The sequence below is a fragment of the Somniosus microcephalus genome, chromosome 3 (assembly GCF_052327205.1).
Source record: "Somniosus microcephalus isolate GS21.2 chromosome 3, FLI_Smic_1.0, whole genome shotgun sequence".
In the NCBI taxonomy this organism is placed as follows: Eukaryota; Metazoa; Chordata; class Chondrichthyes; order Squaliformes; family Somniosidae; genus Somniosus; species Somniosus microcephalus.
Window position 1 is genome coordinate 71,226,340 of NC_140989.1, and position 25,284 is coordinate 71,251,623.

The 25,284-nt window shown below is 44.7% G+C and overlaps 2 protein-coding genes across 14 annotated transcripts in view; one reads left to right on the forward strand and one right to left on the reverse strand.

Moving 5' to 3' along the window:
• The window catches only part of spata17 (spermatogenesis associated 17), a 548,756-nt gene extending 548,276 nt beyond the window's left edge, over positions 1-480 (reverse strand). For 4 of the 9 annotated variants that reach the window (XM_085981083.1, XM_085981092.1, XM_085981075.1 and 1 more), the window contains exon 1: positions 391-480. In XM_085981083.1, the coding sequence (XP_085837209.1) occupies positions 391-458 (68 nt within the window). In that variant the 5' untranslated portion in view covers positions 459-480. The remainder of the gene's footprint in view (positions 1-390) is intronic. The other 5 variants (XM_085981099.1, XM_085981101.1, XM_085981086.1 and 2 more) reach the window with 2 other exon arrangements.
• Positions 471-25,284, forward strand: part of gpatch2 (G patch domain containing 2) — a 342,724-nt gene continuing 317,910 nt past the window's right edge. For 4 of the 5 annotated variants that reach the window (XM_085981060.1, XM_085981063.1, XM_085981067.1 and 1 more), the window contains exons 1-2: positions 562-860; positions 20,182-20,877. In XM_085981060.1, coding sequence (XP_085837186.1) covers positions 20,186-20,877 — 692 coding nt within the window. In that variant the 5' untranslated portion in view covers positions 562-860; positions 20,182-20,185. The other variant, XM_085981062.1, reaches the window with a different exon arrangement.

Consider the following 25,284-nt stretch of genomic DNA (forward strand, 5'->3'; position numbering starts at 1 on the left):
TATCCTGGAAAGACTCGATTCTGCCACTCCAGATCCATATTTAACACAGGAATACCCATTATGTGCAACATTCAAAGGGATGATACCCGGCATCAAAAGGTATGTTTTGGATTATTCTTATCAAAACATTTACAATCGAAAAACCTTTTTTTTTAAGTTCCAACTACACCAGTGAGCCTCTACTACAGCCGGACTCTTCCATTATATTTACAGATACAGACAGCCGTCGCTCAACTTTTCTACATGTTGTTTTTCTCCACTTTTGAAGCTTATTCGGTCCAGGAGCGAATATGATGTAATTATAACTAATTCCCTAACAGTACTGAGGGTGGTTCTTCTGCCCTTTCTCAAAGTTCATTCTTTCAGTTTAATTTCGGGCACGGTACCTACCAGTTTCTACGGAAGTATTCCTCGGCCAGCTCCTGCCGCTGCATCTTCAGCAGCGCTAAAGTCGCCATTTTCTTCTTTCAGTTGTAGCGCGTTGCCATGGCCACCGGGCGAGCCTGAGGCATCTGGGCAGAGGTGGGGACCGCTTTATAAACTGCGCCCGCAGAAAGGTATCGGCTGCAACAACAACAAAAACTGTAATAGTTAGGATACAAATACCTTTTTATCTGTCAGACAGTGATGTCGAACGGGCGATGTGAAAAGAGTTGAGTTTCGTAATGGTTTGGACCTCCTTCCGGTGCACGGTTGCTTTTTCCCGTCCTCCCCTGGCCCGGGCATGGTGGCGCCCGGAGCTCATTAAAGGCGAATATTTGATAATTGTTTATTACAATAATAATAAGCGGCCCATTAAAACACCTTTTGATGTTCGGCGCGACAAACAAACAAACTCTGCGCAGTACAGGCAGCGGCTGGTGAGTAGGCGGTGCCCAGGCTCCGGGCAGCGAGCTGAGCAGAGCCCGAGCGGTGTCTGGCAGCGTTGTTTTCACATGTGTGCACAGTTTGTAAAGGGCTGGTTTGGCAGGGAAGGCCCGGTGGCCGCGCTGCCCTCGACCACTGGCCGCCAGCCTGGATTGCCGGTGCTGGTTGTAAATAAATGCTGTCGCACGATCTGGGAGGGATTTTATTTCAAGCAATATTGCACGTCTGCCTCGCTCACCCCACCACATGAGTAGTGAAGATTGTGGGCCTTGTAGTATTATCATCAGCCAGTGTAGAGGAAACAGACAATCTACATATGTTGTCTGCAACCTCAAAGTGGTGGCAAGTTAACCCCTTCCCCAAATTTCTTCATGCTATTGGGATTGTAATTATGGGTCACATCTCAAGATGTGGGGAATTATTTCTAAGAAGCTTCTTCTGGACGGGACCTTTGATAGAAGATTCAGGAACTTCTACACACTATTGACAGTAAACAAGAAGATGTACGAAGGCCGGAAACCAGGGTTACTGGTTCCCGAGCATTCTGAAAACTCAAAAATAAATGATTTTCTCATTACAATCACGTGTCGATTGGGGAATAGAACTAATGTTTTCATTTGAGGAGCATAGACTATGATGATCTTTGCCACTGAATATGCATCAGGATTGTGATTTTTTTTTTGTCAATAAGAGAGAGATAGATAATCTTTATTTGAAGTTAAATTCTGGGTAAGAATGAAAACACAATTTTAATTGCTTTGGTGGAAAGTAGGGTCATAAGAAAAGTTGGATGAGAAAAGACTATAGCATCTCCCTGTAGGAGTAATCCTTAAGGTTCAGTATAGGAAATGCACACTACTAATATAACATTAAATGCTACTTTTATAATGCTGAAGTGTAGCCATGTTATTTTCAACACCATATTGTTACTTTAAAACAAAAGCAAAGTACTGCGGACGCTGGAAATCTGAAATAAAAACAGAAAATGCTGGAAATACTCAGCAGGTCAGGCAGCATCTGTGGAGAGAGAAACAGAGTTAATGTTTCAGGTCGATGACCCTTCGTCAGAACTGAGTTGTGCCTGACCTGCTGAGTATTTCCAGCATTTTCTGTTTTTGTTACTTTAAAACTAGTTCATCTCCTGTGGCTTTGCACACAGTCAAGACCAAGTGAAGTCTTCAAATAACGCAGGGTTGGAGGATGGGGGGATAATTGGCCTCGGGCATGTAGATGAATTCAGTCACCATTTTAAAGTCATATTCTGTCCTTATTTTTATATATTTACATTATAAATGTGGATACAGAAATTTATAATGGAAGCTGCATATGTAAATTTGTTATGCTGTAATTACACCCTCCTGCTTGTGGTCGTGCTGAGGTGTTATCAGGAATTGACAACTCTGGCAAGGCTTCATTTATTACCCATCCCCTAGTTGACCAGAGAAGATGACGCCAGGTCTTACTTCTAGTGACTGTTTTTATAACTGAATGGCTTGCTCAGCCACTTCAGGGGCAGTGAGACTATATAGTGTTTACTAGTACGATAGCAAAATACTGCAGATGCTGGAAATCTGAAATAACAACAGAAAATGCTGGAAAAACTCGGCAGGCCAGGCAACATCCGTGGAGAGAAAATAGAGTCAGCGTTTCGGGTCTAACCTTTTTTTGAAACTTTTGAAAAAGGGTTAGACCTGAAACGTTGACTCTATTTTCTCTCCATGGATGTTGCCTGGCCTGCTGAGTTTTTCCAGCATTTTCTGTTGTTATTTAGTGTTTACTAGTGTTACAAGTAGGCCAGATCAGATAGGTGTGGCACGATTCCTTCCCTGTACGACATCAGTGAACCATTTGATAAGGTAGCAGCTTCTATGGTCAATTTATGTGGTGCTAGCCCACAAATTACTAGTTTAATTGAATTCAGTTTCACAACTTTCTTTGGTAGGATTTGAACACAGCCTCGAGTTGCGAGTTCAGTACTATAACCACACTTCTTATGACCCTACTTTCCATGGAGTACTGATTCAGCTGTCTGATTTGATATGTATTAGAGCCCGAGTTGCACCACAGCTGCTAGGAATTGGCTCATTAGGAACCAGCTGATAATTTGTAGTGTGAATGAAGACACTGGCCAGTTTGTGCATTTGGAAGATGTGTCTGAGGGTCTCTGAACCTTGGTAGTCACTTAGTTGGTTTGTGCATGCGTGGAAGCCCTGTCCACATGGTGACACCTTGGAATTGTGCAATGTACATCAAGGAGTCTTTGACCATGGATACCATCTGTCTGGATGGGAATTGTGAAGTAGTCGGGGGGAGTTATAACTAGCAATCAGGTGCTTAAGAGCCCCATAGAATGGTTCATGTTATTTACAGCTGGGGCAGGCGGGGGATTGTTGGCACTATTATGAATACATTTATTTTTGTTTTTTTCAATGTTCTGTAATAAATGTATTTATAGAAGGATGATCTATATAAATATACTAACTGAAGTGCCTGGCGGCTTTTTCGAGGGCATGTTGTTGTTGGAAGAGAGAGAGAGAGAGAGAGAGAGAGAGAGAGCGCGCGCGACTGGGGGGAAGAGAGAGAGCGCGACTGGGGGGGAGAAGGGGGGGAGAGGGAAAGGGGAGGGGGGAGGGAGAAGAGGGGGAGGAGGGGAAGGGGGGGAGGAGGGGAAGAGGAAGGGGGGAGGGGAGAGAGTCCCCGAGCCCCCTGATCTCCGCCCCCCCCCATCACCCGAGCCCCACCCCCCCGAGCCCCGCCTCCCCAATCTCCGGAGCCCCGCCCCCCCGATCTCCCAAGGCTCGCCCCCCCCCCCCCCGAACTCCCGAGGTTGGCCCCCCTCTCCCGAGGCTCGCCGCCCCCCCCCCGCCGATCTCTCGAGGCTCGCGCCCCCCCCCCCCCGATCTCCCGAGGCTCACCCCCCCCCCCCCCGTTCTCCCGAGGCTCGCCCCCCCCCCCCCGATCTCACGAGGCTCGCACCCCCCCCCCCCCCCCCCCAACCAAGCACCGAACTCCGGAGGCCCGATCTCCCGAGCACCGGCCCCCCGCTCTCCGGAGCCCCGCCCTCCCGAGCTGGCTTCAAGACCGCCGATTGCGGCTGTGAGAGACGGCCGGCGGGCCCGGTTGCCGGGGTAACCCTTCCCGCTCACCAAGCCCCGCCCGAGATCCGCACTCCCGAGAGCCCCGCCCCCCCCCCGCCCGAGCCGAGCAGGGAACAGAGAGAGACGCCGCGTCTCAGCTGCTCCTGCTGCGCGCGCACCGTGACCCTTGTGGCTGACGCCGTTGCCCCGGGTAACGTGACACGGGGGGGGGAGGGGATGAGGAGCTTAGCAGAAGCCGTGGGACAATTACCTAGCTCGGGCCTGGCTGGGCAAGAAAGGCCCAGGGTTTGAGGCCTAACAAAAACGGGGAAAGGTAGGAAAAAGAATCTTCAGGTTAGAGAAAATATTTACAAATGAATGAAGTTTTTTTTAAAACAATTTAATAAAAGCAATTTTATTTTGCTGGAAATGTATATTTGAAAAGAAAGACGCAGAAAGCAGGAAAAAGAATGGAAGCAAGATGGCGGCTACTCACCTCGGTTCAGAACGATAAGGCCCGCCCACACACGCACTGATTGGTCGACCGTCAGGTCACCAAAGCGTAGGATTGGTCAATCGTCCCGTCACTCGACCGTCGGAGGGCCCAGCTGCACGCGCCAGGAACCTGACGTACGATTGGTCGACCTCGAGGTCACTCTGTCGCTAATGAGCGGATAATGAGATGCTAATGAGCGGAATTTTGAACGTTTTTCGGATACCGCGGGCGCAATTTTTGTCCAGCCAAAACGTAAATACGCTTACCATCGTTTTGGAACCGTGAGCTTTCTTTCGACGTAACGCACGCGTAGGTACGCTCTGTAACATTCGAGTTCATAGCCGGACAGACGCACACGTGAGGACAGACAGAAGGACAGACAGATAGACAGACAGACAGAAAAAAGTATCCGTTTATATATAGATATAGATAGATATAGTAGGATGAGTCACTTTTTCTGGAACATGATTGTGTAGATTTTTTTTTGGTGTAATAAAAAGGTTTTGAATAACATAATTGGTACTTTTAAGAACATAAGAAATAGGAACAGGAGTAGGCCATTCGGCCCCTCGAGCCTGCTCCACCATTCAATAAGATCATGGCTGATCTTCAACTGCAACTCCACTTTCCTGCACTATTCCCATATCCCTTGATTAACTTAATATTCAAAAATCTATGGATCTCTGTCTTGAATATACTCAACGACTGAGCCTCCACAGCCCTCGGGTAGAGAATTCCAAAGATTCACCACCTTTTAGAGAGAAGAAATTTCTCCTCATCTCAGTCCTAAATGGCCGCCCCCTTATTCTGAGACTGTTCTAGACCCCTGGTTGTAGACTCCCCGGCCAGGGGAAACATCCTCCCTGCATCTACCTTGTCAAACCCTGTAAGAATGTTGTATGTTTCAATGAGATCACCTCTCATTCTTCTAAACTCTAGAGAATATAGGCCTAGTCTACTCAATATCTCCTGATAGGACAATCCCCCATCCCAGGAATCAGTCTGGTGAACCTTCATTGCACTTCGTCTATGGCAAGTATATCCTTCCTTAGGTAAGGAAACCAAAACTGTTCACAATACTCCAGGTGTGGTCTCACCAGGGCCCTATATAATTGCAGTAGGACATCTTTACTCTTATACTCAAATCCTCTTGTAATAAAGACCAAAATACCATTTGCTTTCCTAATTGCTTGCTGTACCTCCATGTTATCTTTGTGTACAAGGACACCCAGGTCCCTCTGAACACCAACATTTCCCAATCTCTCACCATTTAAAAAATACTCTGCTTTTCTATTTTTCTTACCAAAGTGGATAACTTCCCATTTCTCCACATTATATTCAGTTTGCCATGTTCTTGCCTACTCACTTAGCCTGTCTATATCCCCTTGAAGCCTCTTTGGATCCTCCTCACAACTTACTTTGTATCATCAGCAAACTTGGATATATTACATTTGGTCCCTTCATCCAAATCATTGATATAGATTGTGAATAGCTAAGGCCCAAGCACTGATCCTTGTGGTACCACACTGGTTACAGCCTGCCAACCAGAAAATGACCCGTTTATTCATACTGTCTGTTTTCTGTCGGTTAACCAATCCTCAATCCATGCTAGTATATTACCCCCAATCTCATGAGCCCTAATTTTGTTTAATAACCTCTTGTGTGGCACCTTATTGAATGCCTTCTGAAAATCCAAATACACCACATCCTTTGGTTCCCCCTAATCTATTCTGCTAGTTACAACCTCAAAAAACTCTTAGTAGATTCGTCAAACATGATTTCCCTTTCATAAATTCATGTTGACTCTGTTCAACCTTATTATTATTTTCAAAGTGCCCTGTTACCACGTCCTTAATAATAGATTCTAGCATTTCCCCTACTACTGATGTCAGGCTAACTGGTCTGTAGTTCCCCGTTTTCTCTCTCCCCTCTTTCTTAAATAGAGGGGTTATATTTGCTACCTTCCAATCTGCAGGATCTGTTCTAGAATCTATGGAAATTTGGAAGATGACAACCAATGCATCCATTATCTCTATAGCCACCTCTTTTAAAACCCTAGGATGTAGGCCATCAGGTCCAGGGGATTTATCGGCTTTCAGTCCCATTAATTTCTCCAGTACTTTTTTTTACTAATACTAATTTCTTTCAGTTCCTCATTCTCGCTAGACCCTTGGTTCTCCACTATTTCCGGGAGGTTTTTTGCGTCTTCTTCCGTGAAGACAGACACAAGTATTTGTTTAATTTCTCTGCCATTTCCTTATTCCCCATTATAATTTCAACTGTTTCAGCCTGTAAGGGACCCATGTTTACTTTCGCTAATCTTTTCCTCATTACATACCTATATAAGCTTTTATAGTTTTTTATGTCTCTCATTTACTCTCATATTCTATTTTCCTTACTTTATCAATTTCTTGGTCCTCCTTTGCTGAATTCTAAAATCCTTCCAATCCTCAGGCTTACTATTCAATTGGCAACATTATAAGCCTCTTCCTTTAATCTAATACTATCTTTAATTTCTTTTGTTATCCACGGTTGGACCATTTTTCCCGTGGTGTTTTTATTCCATAAGATAATGTATATTCATTGTGAATTATGAATTATTTCTTTAAATGTTTGCCATTGCTTTTCTACTGTCATATCTTTTAATCTAGTTTCCCAACCTACCTTAGCCAACCCAACTCACCTCTCATACCTATGTGATTTGCTTTGTTCAGGTTTAGGACCCTAGTTTCGGATTTAACTAAATCACTCTCTAACTCAACATAAAATTCTATCATATTATGATCACTGCTCCCCAGAGGCTCCTTTACTACAAGCTTATTAATTAACCCGGTCTCATTGCACAGCACTTGATCTAAAATAGCCAATTCCCTCGTAGGTTCCTTGACATACTGATCTAGAAAACTATCTTGAATGCATTCCATGAACTCTTCCTCTGCACTATTTCTGCAAATTTGGTTTGCCCAGTCTATATGAAAGTTAAAGTCGCCCATGATTACTGTATTACCCTTGTTACATGCATCTCTAATTTCCTGATATATAATCTGCCCGACTCTACAGCCACTGTTAGAGGGCCTATAGACTTCTCCCACTAGTGCTTTCTGCCCCTTGTTGTTTCTTAGCTCCACCCAAACTAATTCTACATTTTGTTTTTCCAAGCCAAGATCCTTTCTCTCTACTGTCTTTATTCCCTCCTTTATTATCAGGGCCACCCCTCCCATTCTGCCTGTCTCTTCTAAAAATCAAATATCCTGGAATATTTAGTTCCCAATCGTGGTCAGTCTGCAATCACGTCTCTGTCATGGGCTATTAAATCAAACCCATTTATTTCTATCTGTGCTATTAATTCATCTATTTTGTGGCGAATGCTTCGTGCATTCAGATATAGTACCTTTAGCTTGAACTTTTTTCTGTTTTTCCCTGATGTCACTTTAGTCACTAATGCCCTATTACCTTTGTTAATCTTTCTGTCCCTTCCTGACCCACTCTGCTTATCTTTACCCAGATCACTATTCTACTCTACATCCTTGACATTTCTCTTACTGCTTTTGAATTTACCCTTTCCTGAATCCTCCACCCCCCCCCCTTCATTAGTTTAAAGCCCTATCTACTGCCCTAGTTATTCGATTCGCCAGGACACTGGTCCCAGCCCGGTTTAAGTCGAGCCCGTCCCCATGGAACATCTCCCTCTTTCCCCAGTACTGGTGCCAGTGCCCCATGAATTGAAACCTCTGCCTCCCACACCACTCTTTGAGCCACGCATTTAACCTTCAAATCTGTTTGTCCCTATGCCAGTTTGCGTGTGACTCCGGTAACAATCCAGAGATTATTACCTGTGAGGTTCTTCGTTTTTAATTTCAACCCTAGCTCTTCAAACACTCTCAGCAGTACCTCATTCCTATTTCTGCCTATGTCGTTGGTTCCTACATGGACCACGACAACTGGATCCCACCCCCCTCCCACTTCAAGTTCTTCTCCAGCCGCGAGAAAACGCCCTTCACCCTGACACCAGGCAGGCAACACAACCTTCGGAACTCCCGGTCATGGCCGCAGAGAACAGTATGTATCCCCCTGACTATACTGTCCCCTACTGCTACCACATTCCTTTTCACTCCCCCCACTTGAATGGCCTCCTGTACCATGGTCAGTTTGCTCATCCACCGTACAGTCCTTGTTCTCATCCACACGGGTAGCAAGTATCTCATACCTGTTGGTCAAAGTCAATGGTCGAGGTTCCTCCATCACTACATCCTGGGTCCCCATACCTTCCTGACTCACAGTCACACCCTCCTGTCCCTGACCACTGGCGAACTCTAAAGTAACCTAAGGGGTGTGACTGCCTCCTGGAACAAAGTGTCCAGGTAATTCCCCCCCTCCCTGATGCCCCGCAATGTCTGCACCTCATACTCCAGCTCAACAACTCTGAGTCGAAGTTCCTCGAGCTGCACACTTACCGCAGATGTGGCTGCTCGGGATCTCGCTGCTGTCCACAAACTCCCACATGCTGCAGTTAAGGCACACTACCTGCCCTGCCATGTCTATCTAACCTTCTTTATTTATTTGATTAGTTAATTAATTATTTTTTCAATCAATTATTTTAGTTTCATTAATTAATTGATTTATCTAGTTTAAGTTACTAATTCAGTAAAGTAATAGTAAGTTACAGTTTCCTAGCTCTGAGTTTAACCCACTTCCCTAATTTAGAGGCTAAAAAAACCTCTAATACTCACCACCCAATCACCTACCTGCTGCCCTGTGATGTCACGACTTGATTTTCTTTCTGTTTTGAAGGTTCCTCGTGCTGCCTCTCTCTCTATAGCGCCGCCGCTGCTCTTGCCGTTTTATACTTTAGTTATTCACAAATTGGAAAGGAGAAATGCACAGATTTAGACACTTGACCGATAAGGAAAAAAAACTTTGCTCCTTGTGGGTGTCAGACTTGATGACCACGGCAGATACAAAATTTTATTATTAAGAAATATATGAACCTGCATTTTCATTGAAGTTTGTGAGCTGTCATATTCTTCTCACTGAATTCTTGTCAGGTGTAATGATTAGTGTGCTTGTGAATGAACGGCTCCAGAACATAGTGAATAACACATGGGAATGACAATAAGGCATTAATGTTATCAAGGGTTCATTCCCTTATTTTTAATATATCTTTTGAAGTTCTGGGGGAAAATTTTGTTTGCTTCCTTGTTTTGTGGATTGAACAGGAGATCGCTGGCAAAATTGAGAAGAGTAGGGGGGGAAAAATTCGGTTGGCTAGCACCTCCTGTTAGCACCTCCGGGGGGCGCTAACGGGGCGCTAGGAATTTAGCGCCCGAGCGCGGTGATTTTAGCACCGCTCGCGAAATTGACCAGTCATTTTACTGCGGCGCTAAGCACTACTGCCACGATCTCCTGCGCCCACAGATCGTGACGTCAGTCGAGCGTGCAACACCCTATAGCGCCCCGGACCGAATATTGAGTCGCGCTCCCTGCCTTAGCGTCTGCCGCTAGGAACAACAGGTAGAAGGGAATGTTTTCAAGTCGGGAAAGGGCTGGGGAAGCGCTGTTTAAAGGAGGGCATTCCTGCCTTTTTTTGTCAGCAAAATCTTTGGTACACCCAGGTTGAGAGGGAGAGAGAGACGTCTGGAAAGATTTAATGCTGTCCTAAGGAGTTTTGGCCCTCAGCACCACTTTTGAGGTTCCTAAGCGCCGAACTCTTTCCCTGGGCATACTATCCATTAGTGCTTTCAACACAATTGCTTTAGAGGTCTGTCCAGGCCGAGATTCAAGGCTGCAATGAGCAGGGAGTGGCTGGCCAGCAAGATGGCCCCTCCCCTTTAAGAACTGGATGGCGCCAGGCATCCATGGTAACTGACATCGCCTGAGCTTCGGTAGCGTTCTGAGGTAGTGCCTCATTCCCCGATGTTTGTGCCTTAAGAGAGGTGTGTAGCGCCTGATTTAGTGCTCAAATCACCTCCAGGGGTGATAGAGGTGAATTTTGCAGTCGGAGGCGATAATTAGCGCCGGGTGCTAAACTTTGCGCCCAGCCGATATTAGCGCCCTAAAATGGGCGACACCCAATTTTTCACCCGAGAAGAAAAAATGAGGGCAGTCATCAATAGCTGACACTGACACTGTCGCACAAGTGCCAGGCAATGACCATCTCCAACAAGAGAGAGCTGGAGAATTTTCCATTGCCATTCAATGGCATTACCATTGTCTAATCCCCCACCATCAACATCCTTGGGGGGAGGGGGGTCACCATTGACCAGAAACGTAACTGGACCAGCCAAATAAATACTGTGGCTACAAGAGCAGGTCAGAGGCTGAGTATTCTGCGGTGAGTGACTCACCTCCTGACTTGCCAAAGCCTATCCACCACCTACAAGGCATAAGTCAAGAGTGTGATGAAATACACTCCACTTGCCTGGATGAGTGCAGCTCCAATAACACTCGAAGCTCAACACCATCTAGGACAAAGCAGCCCGCTTGATTGGCACCCCATTCACCACCTTAAACATTCACTCCCTCCACCACCGGCGCACTGTGGCTGCAGTATGTACCATCTACAAGATGCACTGTAACAACTCGCCAAGGCATCTTCAACAGCACCTCCCAAACCCGCCACCTCTACCACCTGGAAAGACAAGGGTAGTAGGCGCATGGGAACACCATCACCTCCAAGTTCCTGACTTGGAAATATATTGCAGTTCCTTCATCGTCGCTGGGTCAAAATCCTGGAACTCCCTACCTAACAGCATGTGGGAGTACCTTCACCTCAGAGGTGACTGCAGCAGTTTAAGAAGATGGCTCACCAAAACCTTCTCTAGGGCAATTAGGGATGGGCAATAAATGCTGGCCTTGCCAACAATGCCTACCTCCCATGAATGAATAAATTAAGTTAGCCTTTTAAAAGACTCTAGTTTGTAGGAAGAAGGAAGACTTTCAGTTTTGAAGCCTGGAAAATAATTTTTCTTTTCATCATTCACTCTGATGCACTCTTCTAAGTGATACCTGACATTCACTGGAAAGGGGAGATTTGTCACTATCTCACTTTCTCCTGACTATCCCCTCCCTAGCTGCTCTTCTCAGGCAAACCAGACAAGATTTAGGAACTCTTTGACGCTGAGCTGAGCTTCAAACTCCCTATCCTATCCATCACCGAGACAGCACCTCAGCAACATTGTTTCCCTTCGCCCCTATCTCACCCCCTGCCACTTATCTCTGCTTTTGTTATCTTATGATTTAGCTTCTTTCAAGGAATACCTTCCTTGTTGACCTCACAAACTCCTGTTTATACAAATACCAACTTGTCCAAAACTCTTCCACCTGCACTAAGTCTTGCTCATTCATCACCCTTCTCCTCACTGACCTCTACTGGTCAGTACCGAATTCAGAATCCTTGTCCTTGTTTACAAATCCCTTTGCGGTTTCACCTGACCCACTTCTGCAACCTCCTTGAGCCCTATGGCTTGTTCTGCATTTTACGATATTCTGGGCTCCTGTCTGTAATTCCTTTCCTAAACCTCTTCAAATTACTACTTCCCTTCTACCTTAAAAAAAAAACTCCTCAAACCTACCTTTCTGACAGTAGCATTAGCTAACTTTTAAAACTTGGACCTCAGTCTGTCTTTTATGTGAAGCACCGTGAGACATTTAATCATGTTGATGATGCTATACAAATGCTAGCTACTTTTTATCTTGTATTAATAAAACATTTAAAATATGGTTATTTAGTTCTTTAGAATATGCGTGAATTCATATTACTCTCCTGAAATTAGTTTTCAAAAAACATTTTCTCCTATTTTATAAGTTATTTTTCTTTAATTTCATTATGTTCCCCATTTCTCCTGACCGATACAGAAGGACAACCTCTTCACAGCCTTTTGTTCCTTGAACAAGTGCTGGGAGGTGATTGAAAGGGGCACTCATTGATTTGCCCAATTGTTTTTCTTTGTGCTACATTTTGCTTCTCACCGTGATGACTTTGCTGAGATTAAGAATGCTCTTTGTGGGGAATCCGCAAAGTCAGATTGGGGTGGAATTTCCCGTGGGGGCATAATCGGGCAATTACACACGTGTGCCCATTTTGCCGATGTCAATTTACACCTACATTTCCTGTCAATCTCATTAGCATACACCGGAATGTGAAAATCGACGTAATCAGGGTCAACAATCAGGGCCTGAGGACAGCACAGAGCTCACACCATATAATTCCTTCTTTAAGTATGAAAGTTAAAGTTTCAAGCCATCTAACCATTGTTCATGCACATTACGCACAACACGTTTAAGAACATAGTCGTGGAAGCTTTTTAGTTTTTTAATGTGACTCATACTGGTGCTATAGAAAGGCATTCAAAGAAACAGAAAATACAGTGCATGTCTCAGTGAGGATCATTTTTTTGAAAAACTGCTTAAAAATATCACAAAAAACTAGAAAAGTGACTGTTTCCGGTGTTTCCTGCTGCGTCTAAAATTTTGGGTATAATTTTATACCCATATTAAAGCAGTGTAATTACAGGAAATTTGTCAGGTGCAGGGTTCAATAGACAGGCGTAAAAAATCGAGGAAATTCAGGCATAGCGTAATTATGTACGTAACACACTTACGCCCACATTTTCTCGATCTTTTATGCCAGGCCTTTGCTTTACATCCCGATTACGCATGAGAAAACGGACATGAAATTTCACTCCATGATCTATAAGTTTGTTCATGCAGTAATGCAATGATGCAGTCAGACGCGCTCTATATTAAAAAAAAAATACAAATTATTCTTGTTTAGTACAAATTAAAATGCATAAACTACACTGCAAAGGTTTGTACTGCAGCATTACTTTTTTTCCATAGTCAACCGTTAGCATTGTTTTGCAATTCTTTTTTGAGTAAGCTGTTTAAAGGAGTAACTCTACCTAAAGCCATTCTTAGTGCTGGATAAGTCCATTCGTAAAAAGTGCTTCTTTTTCAAGTGCTTGGAGAGGAAGAGAGAAGTGGAATTCAGAGGACAGAAAGAAGGATTGTATTTCAGCAGTCATTAATGACCTGAAATTCATAGAAAGAAAGACTTACATTCATATAGTGTCTTTCATGACCTCAGGAAGTGTAAGTCACTGTTGTAATGTAGAAAACATGGCATGCAATTTGCACAGAGCAAGGTCCCACAAACAGCAATGTGATAACGAGCAGATAATCTTTTAATGATGATTGTTTAGTGATAAATATTGGCCAGGACACTGGGGAGAATTCCCAGCTCTTCAAAATAGTGCCATGGGATCTTTTATGTCCACCTGAGAGGGTAGACAGGGTCTCGGTTTAACGTTTCATCCAAAAGACGGCACCTGCGACTCCCCGAGTACAAAATTGGAATATCAGCCCACATCTTCTGACTCGGAGGCGAGAGTGCTACCACTGAACCATGGCTGAGTTGAAGTTTTTGTTAAGGTGACATTATTAAATAGTGGACTTTGTTATTGCTGTGACTGTATTAAATACTACTGAACTTATCATGTGTGAAAGAAACCCAGTTGTCTAAGCTTTCTGCCTCCTCTCTTCGATTGACACGCATGTACAGAGGGATGGGCCTTTAGTCTGCCCCAAGATGCCCTCTTAACAGCGGCCATATTTCTGCTCTGGAATCATTTGCATTTAGGAGGTGGATTCCTCAAACTTCACCAGAAATCACGCAAGCCTGGGGGTGGGACTTACTGCAGCAGGCCTTGTGGACCTGCTGCAGCTGGAGAAAGAGGTAGCCAGTGAGCTGCCTGTTTGGAAAAAAATGTTGTCTTTAATTGGCTTGTGCATATCAGTACGCTAAGAGTACAAGCACAGGCACTTCTCCAGTTTTTAGACCCGGGCCTCCTGAACGCTGGGCGGCAAGGCCTAACGGGTGTATCTATGATGAGCATTCCAAGAGTGCAAATGGCGGGGAACATGGTGGAGGCCATGATAGACAAAGATTAGAAACCGAGTAGCTTGAGAAAGTGAAATAAATTATCAATTGTTTCCCTAGAAGTATTTACTGTACTGTAGCTGGTAAAACTTCCTTTCCTCTGGCTTCTGATGAAAACACAAACTTAGAAATCAAAGGGTTTAAGTCTATTGAAACTATGTGAAAAATCAATTTGATGTCATATGTTTCTGGCTGGACTTATTTCAGATCTTCAGAAAAACGTTGCATTATTATCTATCCATCTGTTTCTGTGAATCTGTGTCTTTGTTGACAGTGTTGTAGAATCAGAAACCACTGTCTCTTTTTCTAATTACTTGCCCATGTCTGCGCACCAGTAGATCAGCTTATTCTTACGGCGGATATTCCTGAGACTTCCCATTTGTATTTAGTATGCCCTGTTTGAAATCTGCATAACCCCCAAATCACCATGAGCAATGAAATTCAATAATTTTATTTTTAACCACTTGTATAAGTACGTGTGTGTTGTGAGTACACGGCTTAAATTAACCCTCACTTTAGTTGCTGGTGACATTATCTACTGGTTCCTCAAGTCACAATTGTTGCGTTAGATGTGGTGTGTGCAGTACCACAAACTATTGTGATGTGGTCTTTGTGTGGATCAATTAATTTTTAAATAGCATTTTAATAAAATTACCATCAGGCATGATCAGTGATTGACATCACAGTTTACCCAATCACACTATTGCAATTTTGGTAAAAAGGTCTACTACTACTGATAATTTTAAGTCATTTTTTGACACTACAACATTTGAATTAAGCAATGTAAATAACATCGCAAAGTGGGAACTTTGTGCTTACATTGATACTTTGAATTAAGAGTAGATTGTACCCCTTTAACTTGGCTTCTAAAATTAGAAACTTTCTAGCACTAGAAACTTTCCACACAATATCGTGTTTGGAAAATGCTAATACTCCTGTGTATGAGTAAATGTTATTACATTGACTTCTAATTGCTGCAAATATGCAGCCAAACTGTAGACTGAGTTGTTGGTAAAATTCCATAATGGTTTGTTGTGATTTTGTTGATGCTGAAAATTAAAAGTAAAAACAGCAAACCCTGTACATCCATCTTATACTGTTGTTGTGAGCCAAACAAGAACGTTTCTTTATAGTAAAGGTGTTTTACATAAATCCTTTGTTATTGAAGCAGACATAAATGATGAATGTTGTTTCAGAGATCAGGGTGCTGTATTTTAGCACGTGTTGGACTGAAGGCTACAATATATATAATATCATACAGAAAAACCTGTCTTTCTACTCACCTTGATTCAAAAGCAACCATTAAGCAAACATTGTTTTCTCTGAAACAACAGATTTTGAATATAAAAATAGGATTGTACCTGGAATAACTTACCTGCTCATGTGGCCACAGCTACTGATAAAATAAAAGGTTACTGATATTGTTTAACAAAGGGAACCTTCACCAGGATTAAGTCACTTAAACAGTCCTGATCATTATGCAAACTTGTAGTTGTGTTTGGGTCTACAGTATAAAGTTGATTAGATTTGACACGTGGATTCAATAGCACCGAGTTTAATCAACCATTGTGGCTCCATTTTGAAGGTGACCTTTTAATAAGCATATTGTTGGAATTATCAGAAGTTTATATATACACACAGTATTAAGTTCTTATCTGGTCATAAAAGGTTCCTGCTATCATGTATAAAATGTCATTTAAGAAAATTATAGTAAGACACAATTCAGATAAACTTAGGCATAACTTATGTCACAGCCAGTATTTTAATGGAGGATGAGTGAGGAAGAAATGAAGTACTACCTGAGATAGTTTGGAAGATGGGATAATATGTAGATCTACCTAAGTCAAGTACTATAATGGTCGAGGATATTGCACATGTGATAGAAATATAAGAGCGTAGGAAGGCACAAAAGACTTTGTAGTCCATCAAGCCAGCCCCCATGCACTGCATGTCCATACCCTTGAAATACTCTAGCTCATAATCACTTTACCAGTTAAAGTGATCGAGGGTCTTTCTCATAAGTGAGAAAATAGTTGGAATGCACTTTGACTACTGTTGTTATACTTTATTTATTTATTGTGTAAAGGTAGAGATTTAGGCCTAAAAATTCGGTTGCTTTGCGCCTCCCGTTAGCGCCAACTGGGCGCAAAGCAACTAGTGCCCGGGCGCGGCACCACCAACGCCTCCCACGAAATTTAGCGGGAGGTTAGCGGCGGCGGTAACCGTTAGCGGCCTGCGGTGCTGCGCTGCCGGCGATGACGTCATTGCAATGCACAGCGCCCTGGCCGCGATCTTCGGTAGCGCCCCCTGACTTACCGCCGGACGCTATGTCCGACGGGGACAGTGGGGCCTACCTGTGGCCAGGGCGGCGCTAATTAAGGGCGAGGTGCCGGGCAGCCATTTTTGTTGCTGGCCACCTGCCAACACCTGCCCCCTCTGCCGTCCCCGGCCTCCTGAAGACCCCCACTGAGTGCCGGCTGCTTCTCTTGAGTGCCGGGCTCTTTTGCTGGCACTCCGATCCCTGATGGCCTAGTTGGGCCTCGGGTAGCGCTGCGCAAGGCCCCTCCCCTTTAAGAAGAGGAGGAAGGCTTGCAGTACCGCGGCGGGACGTGCCGCAATATTCGCTTGCAGTGCCCCAAGAGGGAGGCGGGGCGTTTCCAGCAGCACCCCGCTTCCCTCTTGGGGCGCTACCGATGAACTTTGGCCACGGGGGCACTAATTTTTTCCCCGGCGGAGTTAGTGCTCCAAAGGGGGCGCGACTCAATTTTTTCCCCCTTAATATTTGACTCAAATGGTCAAGTTTAACCCATTCTATATGCTTCAATTAACTGTAATCTTTTTATATTAGTAAATCTAAATTGTGGACATGCAAACAGGACAAATTATAAAAACGTTTCACCTATTTTCAGAGATAGATATCTATCTCTGAAAATAGGTGAAATGTTTTTATACGACATTTTATGCATGATAGCAGGAACCTTTTATGACCAGATAAGAACTTGATGCTGTGTGTATATATAAACTTCTAAACTATGACTAAAATAAAATATATCTAGTTATTTTGTTAGTTTATCTACAGTGATGATGACAATATGTGCAATTTAAATGTAACCGTGTTGTAAAGATAAGGGCCTGGAAATTAGATTAGGCCAGTTTTTAAGTCTCAAATGGGTGCAAGGAACGATCCCTGCGCCCGAAGACAGAGACTCGAGAAACATGACAAATTGGTCCTCGGACCTCACCGACATAATTGCCGGACTGAAGAATTCAGTTTCACGCCGCGCCGGCTGTTTCGCCGGCAGCAGCGCTCGGGTAAGTCCCAGGGTGGGAGGACAGCAAAGGGGGTCCAATCACGGCTGTTAGCAACCATCAGGACCGCTGTGGAGCCTGGAGGAGCACTTACCTTTTTGGCGGCAGCTGCATCCACGACTAGGCCTGACACCTGCTCCACTTGGGGCAGTCCATTTTGTTAGAGGGGTCCTAAAACAGGTGGTAGACCCCTCATTGGTATATGTAAGGAGCCTAATTTAATTCTGGGTAGAACTTTTTAAAAAAAAAAGCAAAGGATGCAAGACTGGTGGGAGATGGCTACAGACCAACTGACAGCCGTGATACAGGCATAACTTTGGAGATTGGAAAAGCATGCAGCAAAAGCAAGGTAGTTAAAATTGGAGATTTTAATTTTCACGTAGAGTGGGAGTTGCAAAACAGCTCAAGTTGTAAAGGTAGTGTATCCAAGACAGTTTTCTGAAACATTGACCCTGATTTTAACTCTTCCTGCCTGCCGGAAACCTGGCTAGAGGGCACTTAAAATGAGGGCAATGACTTACCCCCTCTAATTCCGCTGACTTCTCAACATGTCCTGATGTTAACTTGCTCTTTTGAGCAGGCAAGCAGGACACCTGCCCCATGCTGGCGTGGTCTTGTTTCAATATGCAGATCGGGGCCCGATTACACTATCTGGCCCCAATCTACTATTTTAGTTTGAGGCCTGAGCAGTGACAGCTTCCCTGTCAGGCCAGACCTGTCATGAGGGCGATCGTTGGTCAGAAGAGGCCCAGGAGGTAAGTCTTCTAATTTTTTGTTAAGTGTCCTGTGGGCCAGGAGGAGCAGGTGTGTTCCCAGGCTCCACAAGAAAGCGTTGGGCCTTCCTTGCTACTGGCTGGCCCCACTCCCCAATTGCGTCCAGAGCCTCCCCCTCCCCCGATCGTGCCCACCCCCACCACCACTTATTTGACTGCCCGGGACCAATCCCACGGGACCCCGGCCACAACTTCCTGCCATCCGAATTCCCAATTCCCAGCTTCTACTCGCCGGCCAGGAAATTGATTTGGCTGGGTTCGGGTGGGAGAGAGAGAAAATTTAATGGAAATAAATGGCTGTTAAGATCGGCCAGGCCTCCACATCTCCAGGTTCGCCCCCCTTTAAAATTGGGTCCAATATGTTTTAGAACAAGTCATACAATAGTAAGGAGCAAAAATTAATTAATAATTTGACTGTAAGGGAGCATCTTGCAAACAGTGACCATAGATAATATGATAAGAGTTTGACATTACGATTTGAGAAGGAGAAAGATCACACACAAACAAAGCAGTATTTAGTACAATACAAGACCAGTACATACCCCAGTCTAACATTTGTTGGGTGTCCTTGCGGCACAGGACATTGAACCCTGATATTGGACCTTTTTGTGCCAATTTTATGGGTGTAAAATGGGTGCAATGAGATTCAATTTCTACCCAAGGTGTTTGATTTCATAAAGTGATCATGGGGTGAGAGAGAATTTAAAATTTGATAGAATAATGTACAGTTATCTTCATCTCCCCAGGCTAGAGAGGGGAAAATCAGCAGAGTATGTTACCATTTTTAACATACACAGTGATCCTGCTGAAAAGGGAAATAACCTTATATGAAGAATGGCCATTTGGGTAAGGGAAGGCTGCTAACACTCTGGAACCCCAGGATAAATTCGGGAAAGCTGTACTTGAAGAGATTGTGGGTCGGAGATGTAATCCCAGTTCTCAAACCTGCATTCCCTTTGAGTGTGGTTGGCTGCTAGAGCGTGGGATTGTGACATTTACCCTCCTATCTTTAGAAGGATATGTTGATAGGGTGAGATGAAGTAATGTGGAGGAGGCTTGTGTGGAGCATAAACACCAGCATAGACCTGTTGGGCCAAATAGCCTTGTTTCTGTGCTGTAAATTCTATGTAAATTCAGTGTATCTCAGCATGAGTTACCACATTAAAGACAGGAAGGAAGAAGAAAGACAATACAGGAGACTTGGCTGTGAAAGAGAATTTTAAGTGTGGTGGTCTGTAGTAGAAATCAGAGCTCTGCAAAATACAGCAACCCCTTGTTATAATGCTTCCTCTGGGAGCAATACAAAAACTGTTATAGTGAAGTGTGCTTTGTAACAAGGATTTTATGACTTTATTAATCGGGTAGCCAGAAACAAGCTGTTCTATCACTGGCCATGGTACATATGCGTGCGTTTATAACAGGTTATTTTTTTTTGCCTTAAGACTGCCAGAGAGTCCCACCAAAATGATTGGATGTCCTTAAGGTTTTGTAATACAAAGAAATACAGTTCATGCATTATTCACGCATGTATAGGCCATTTGCATTTTTAACAGTCCACGTGTGCGTATGTAATTATAGATAGACTAAAAACTGGTCTTCCAATCCATACTTGATATTTTATTTGTAACTAAAGCAGTGATTCCAGATATTATTTCTAACATTTAATCACGTTTATTAATTTTTTAATGTTTATTCTATTTATTTATTTTTACGGCCCTGCAGAGCAATGGAGGAACTGGTTCATGATTTGGTCTCTGCTCTGGAGGAAACCTCTGAGCACACACGAGGGTGTGCGGAGTTTGGAGATGAAGCCTCCCGGAGCTCAGCTGCCTGCCTTCTGAAGCGGCAGGCTAGGAAAAGGAGAGGCAGGAAGAGGCGCTCGGACACTGGACATCACATCTGGGAGCATGGCCACTGCATGAGTGAGGGCTCTGAATCTAGCCTGGATGAAGCAATCCGGGACTATAGAGAAAATATCAATTACAGTGACTCGGATGACCATCTGATAGTTGCCAAACGTCTGTCCTCTCTGAACGTGACAGCGGTTAGGGGGAAAAGGCATTCGTGGCACGAGTCAGATTCTGTCACTGACAGTAACTTAGGTGGTAGATCTTTGCAAAGGAGAAGGAAGGTCAAACGTATGGCTATAGATCCACCAGCAGAGGTCAGTAATGCACTTCATCCACTGACCCAGGGCAAAGCTCCAGTCATGGACCCAGAAAGACACCAGGTACAACCAAACCAGCTCCACTTCCATCTCCAAGTCCAGGAGATCAGCAAGGACAAGCTCATCAAGAGAAAGCGACTAGAAGTCCCAGATGAAGGAGTTGTAGTGGAGAGTGAAGAAATTTGCAATACAAATAAGGACAAAATGGAGTATGAGGAACAGAAAGGCTCAGATGATAACATGAGTGACAGGTTATTAAGATTAAGTCCCAGGTTCTCTATCCCGAGACAAGTTGTTGTATTTAAATATAACTGCAGGGTTTGAAATACTTTCAGCAGAAGTGCCAGTACTTGTTCACATTGAATTTCAAACCTGCACACCAGGGAGCACTCAAGTTGCAATAAAACAGTGTACAGTCACAAATAATTTCTGACCAGCTACTGTAGAATAATAGTTGTGTTTATCTTGGCACTAGACTATAGTGATTATGATATTAATGGGTATTTTTCAGATATACTCAATCTACTTGCAATAAATAGATGGACATAAATGATCAGTACTTCTGTATGCAGAATTATAACTGCATGGATAAAGTATTTCAATCCCTGTACAGATTATTTTGTGTATTAATGAAAAACTACTGGAGCAGCAATTCAATAACTATACAAATCTTAATGTTTTCTTTTTAGTGGTAGTGGGGGGATCTTTGTAGTATTGCCTCATAGTTATTTCAAATGATCAAAATGAGGCATAATATCCTGATACAGATTTGTAGGTGAATCTTGATCTCCTGATAAACATAAATACTATTGTTTGCAGCTTTGAATTATAGGATAGAAATACATTGGTTGGCTGTGGGAAGACAATATTTCATGACTGATCTATTTTGGCAAACAGTGAGCTACAAACTTAGAAATGGAATTGGCTCACTTATGAAACTGAGTAAACATCAACACTTTAATTTAAACTTTAAAATGACATAGGTACTCATTCCCACGATGGCAGAATGGTAACCAATCATATTAGATAAAGACATGGTCAGACTTGGACTGTTGCTGTGGCACAATACTAATCTTCAGGTAGTTCAAGATCATACATGTTTCATTACTATGGTGCATTGATGGGTTGCAACTAACTCCTTTCCAACATCTTATTTAATGGTTTGTGGGACAATTTAATGGGTTAAAATAAACCTCATTGCTGCAACAGTCATGTATCACAACTTTAAAAGTACAAAGTTGGACTTCCATTCAAAGGAGGGAAGAAGATCTGCTCTCCTATGAACCACTATGCAGAAGCAGCCATGGAGAATCAATAGGCCATAATTTTCAATCTTGAGGGAGGCGAGTGTAATTGGCAATAACTATTTGGGGGTGGGGAGGGGTTAAAATTATGCTGCATAAACGAATGTAATCATGTATGTCGGGAATGGAAATAAGAGCTTACTTTTTTTCTTTTCCTCCCCCCTCCCCCTATAGATTCAGTGTATACTATTTACTGGCAAAGAAATCTGCCAGCATTGCTTTGTAGCTAGTTGATGGAATATGTCAGAGTTGGTAGGATAGCCCTGCCTTTTTTTCACCTTCATGAAAACCAACTTATCTGTACTTTGTACCTGCCACTGATTGATATCGACATCATGGCCTTGACGGAAACTTGGCTCACTTCTCCACCTGGCTATACCTTCTACCGTCTGCCCCGCCCAAACTGCTGGGGTGGCGGCATGACCCTTATCACCAAATCTCACCTCTGGCACCATCTACTCCTTTGAGCATCTCGCCTTGTTCCACCCCTCTCAACTCTGCCTTAAAATTCTCGTTCTCCACCGCCCACCCAAGCCCCATGCTACGTTTCTCACTGAGATAATCTCACTGCTTTCCTTCCTCAGCCTCTCACCAAGCGACTTCTGATCCTCAGTGATTTTGAACTCCATCTCTACTCCCCTTGTCCTCTCCTCTGAGTTCACTGCACACATGTCCTCCCTTATTCTCTCCTACACATATTCATGGCCACTCCCTCAACCTCATGTGGTATCTCTATTCTCATCGTCTCAATCACAGATAAGGCCATCTCTGATCACTCCCTGGTAAACTCACCACTCCTATCCCCCTTCCAACGTTCTTTTGTGTCTGCCCCAAGTCACTTACAACGGCACTTTCAAATTCTGAACTGTCTAACCCTTAGCCCTCCATTCACTACGATTCTTCTGCAGCTACCGATCTGCTCAATCTCACCCTCGCCTCACCTTTGATGCCCTTGTCCCCAGTAAAACCCTTAGGCCTAAAAATTCGTGCCTCCCGTTAGCGCGCTAAGAGGGAGCTAATGGGGTGCAAAGCAACTAGTGCCCGGGTGCGGCGCCGCCAACGCCTCCCGTGACATTCAGTGGGAGGTCGGCGGCGGTATGCGTAAGTCCCTGCAGCGCTGCACTGCCGGCAATGACGTCATCGCCGTGCACAGCACCCCGCTCGTGCCCTGGCCGTGATCTTCGGTAGCGCCCCTGACTTACCACCAGATGCTATGTCCGACAGGGTCAGGGCGGCCTTCCTGCGGTCGGGGCAGCACTAATTAAAGACGAGGTGCCGGACGGCCATTTTTGTTGCAGGCCGCCTGCCAGCACCTGCTCCCGTTGCCGACCCCGGCCTCCTGACCAGCCCCCCACTCCCCCCGGTGGAGTGCCGGCTGCGCTCCGTGAGCCCAGCACTTCTCTTGAGTGCCAGGCCCTTTCGCCGGCTCTCCGATCCCTGGTGGCCCAGCTCGGCCCCAGGTGCGCTGCGCAAGGCCACTCCCCTTTAAGAAGTGGAGGAAGGCCTGCAGTACCGCAGCGTGATTTGCCGCAGCACGTGGCACTGTGGCATGTAGCGCCGTGATATTCACATGCAGCGCCCCAAGAGGGAGGCGGGGCGCTTCCAGTAGCACCCCGCTTCCCTCTTTGGGCACTACCAATGCATTTCGGCTGTGGGGGCGCTAATTTTTTCAGGAGAAGTTAGCGCCCCATAGGAGGCACAACTCAATTTTTCCCCCTTAATCTCTCCCATCCTGGTCGTTTTCCTTGGCACGGCCCCCTAGCTCTGCTCTCTTACATCCAAGGGATGCTGATTTGAATGTTTATGGTGCACAGCTGGTTTAGCATTCATCACCAAATCTGGTTGGACCACATCCAGCATAATTGGACCCTGCTCTCCTCTGCAAAAGCTGCTCACTACTCCAGGATCACCCTGGAATGCAAATAAAACCTCAGACCTCTTCTCCACTACCAACAGTCCTTTTAAACTCCTTTTTCCCTGCCCCCTCCAAGGTCACCTCCAACAATAAATGCAAGGAGCTCGTGGACTTCTTTGTCACTAAGTTGAAACCATCCGTTCAGCTGCCTCTGCCACATTCTTCCCTTCCCCTAGTACACCAAGCCACACTTCTCCCAAGGTTCCCCCTCTGTCCTAGCCCTGAATCCGCATCTCCTATCTCCCCTCATGCCCTCCAAGCTCATCTTGTCCATGAGACCCACCTCCTACTCTCTTGACCCTATTCCCACTAAACTGCTGATCATCCAATTTCCCTTCCTGGCCCCCATGGTAGCTGATATTGTAAACAGTTCCCTCTCCTCAAGTACTGCCTCTCTCCTTTTCAAATCTGCCGTCATCATCCCCCCTCTTCAAAAAACCCACCCATGACCCCTCTGTCCTTGCTAACTACTGCCCCATCTCCAACATCCATTTTCTCTTAAGTCCTTGAACGTGTTGTCATCTCCCTAATCTGTACCAATCTTTCCCGCAACTCCTTGTTTTAACCTCTCCAATCAAGCTTCCGCCTTTGCCACAGCACTGAAACAGCCTTTACTCAAAGTCACAAATGACATCCTACGTGACTGACTGTGGTGCACTATTCATCTTGACCTGTCTGCAGCTTTTAATCAACATAACAGAAACATTATCTGGTCATTATCACATTGCTATTTGTGGGAGCTTGCTGTGCGCAATTGGCTGCCGTGTCTCCTATATTACAACAATAACTACACTTTAAAATTACTTCATTGGCTGTAAAGTGCTTTTGGACGTCCTGAGGTCAAGCAAGTCTTGTTTTTTCTTTGACACGGTTGACCACACCATCCTCCTCCATCATCTCTCCTCCATTGTCCAGGTGAATGGGACTGCCCTCGTTCAGTTCCACGTTTACCTATCCAGTCGTAACAAGAGAATCTCCTGCTATGGCTTCTCTTCCTGCCCAGCATCGTTACCTTTGAAGTTCCCCAAGGATCTATCCTTGGCCACTCCTATTTCTCATATACATGCTGCCCCTCGGCGCTATCATCCTAATATACAATGTCAGGTTTCACATGAACGCTGACAACATTAAGATTTACCTCACCAACATCTCTCTCGACCGCTCCAGTGTTTCTGTGTTGTCAGACTGCCTGTCCTGAATGAGCTGAAATGTCCTCCAATTAAACATTGGAAAGACCGAAGCCAATGTCTTTGGCCCCCACCACAAACTTTGGACCTAGCCACTGATTCCATCCTCCTCCCTGGCCACTGCCTCAAGCTGAACCAGACTGTTTCCAACATCGGCATCCGACGTGACCCTGAGCTGAGCTTCCAACCCCATATCCACCCCATCACCAAGCCTACTTACACCTCCATAATATCGCTCGTCTCCGTGCCTGC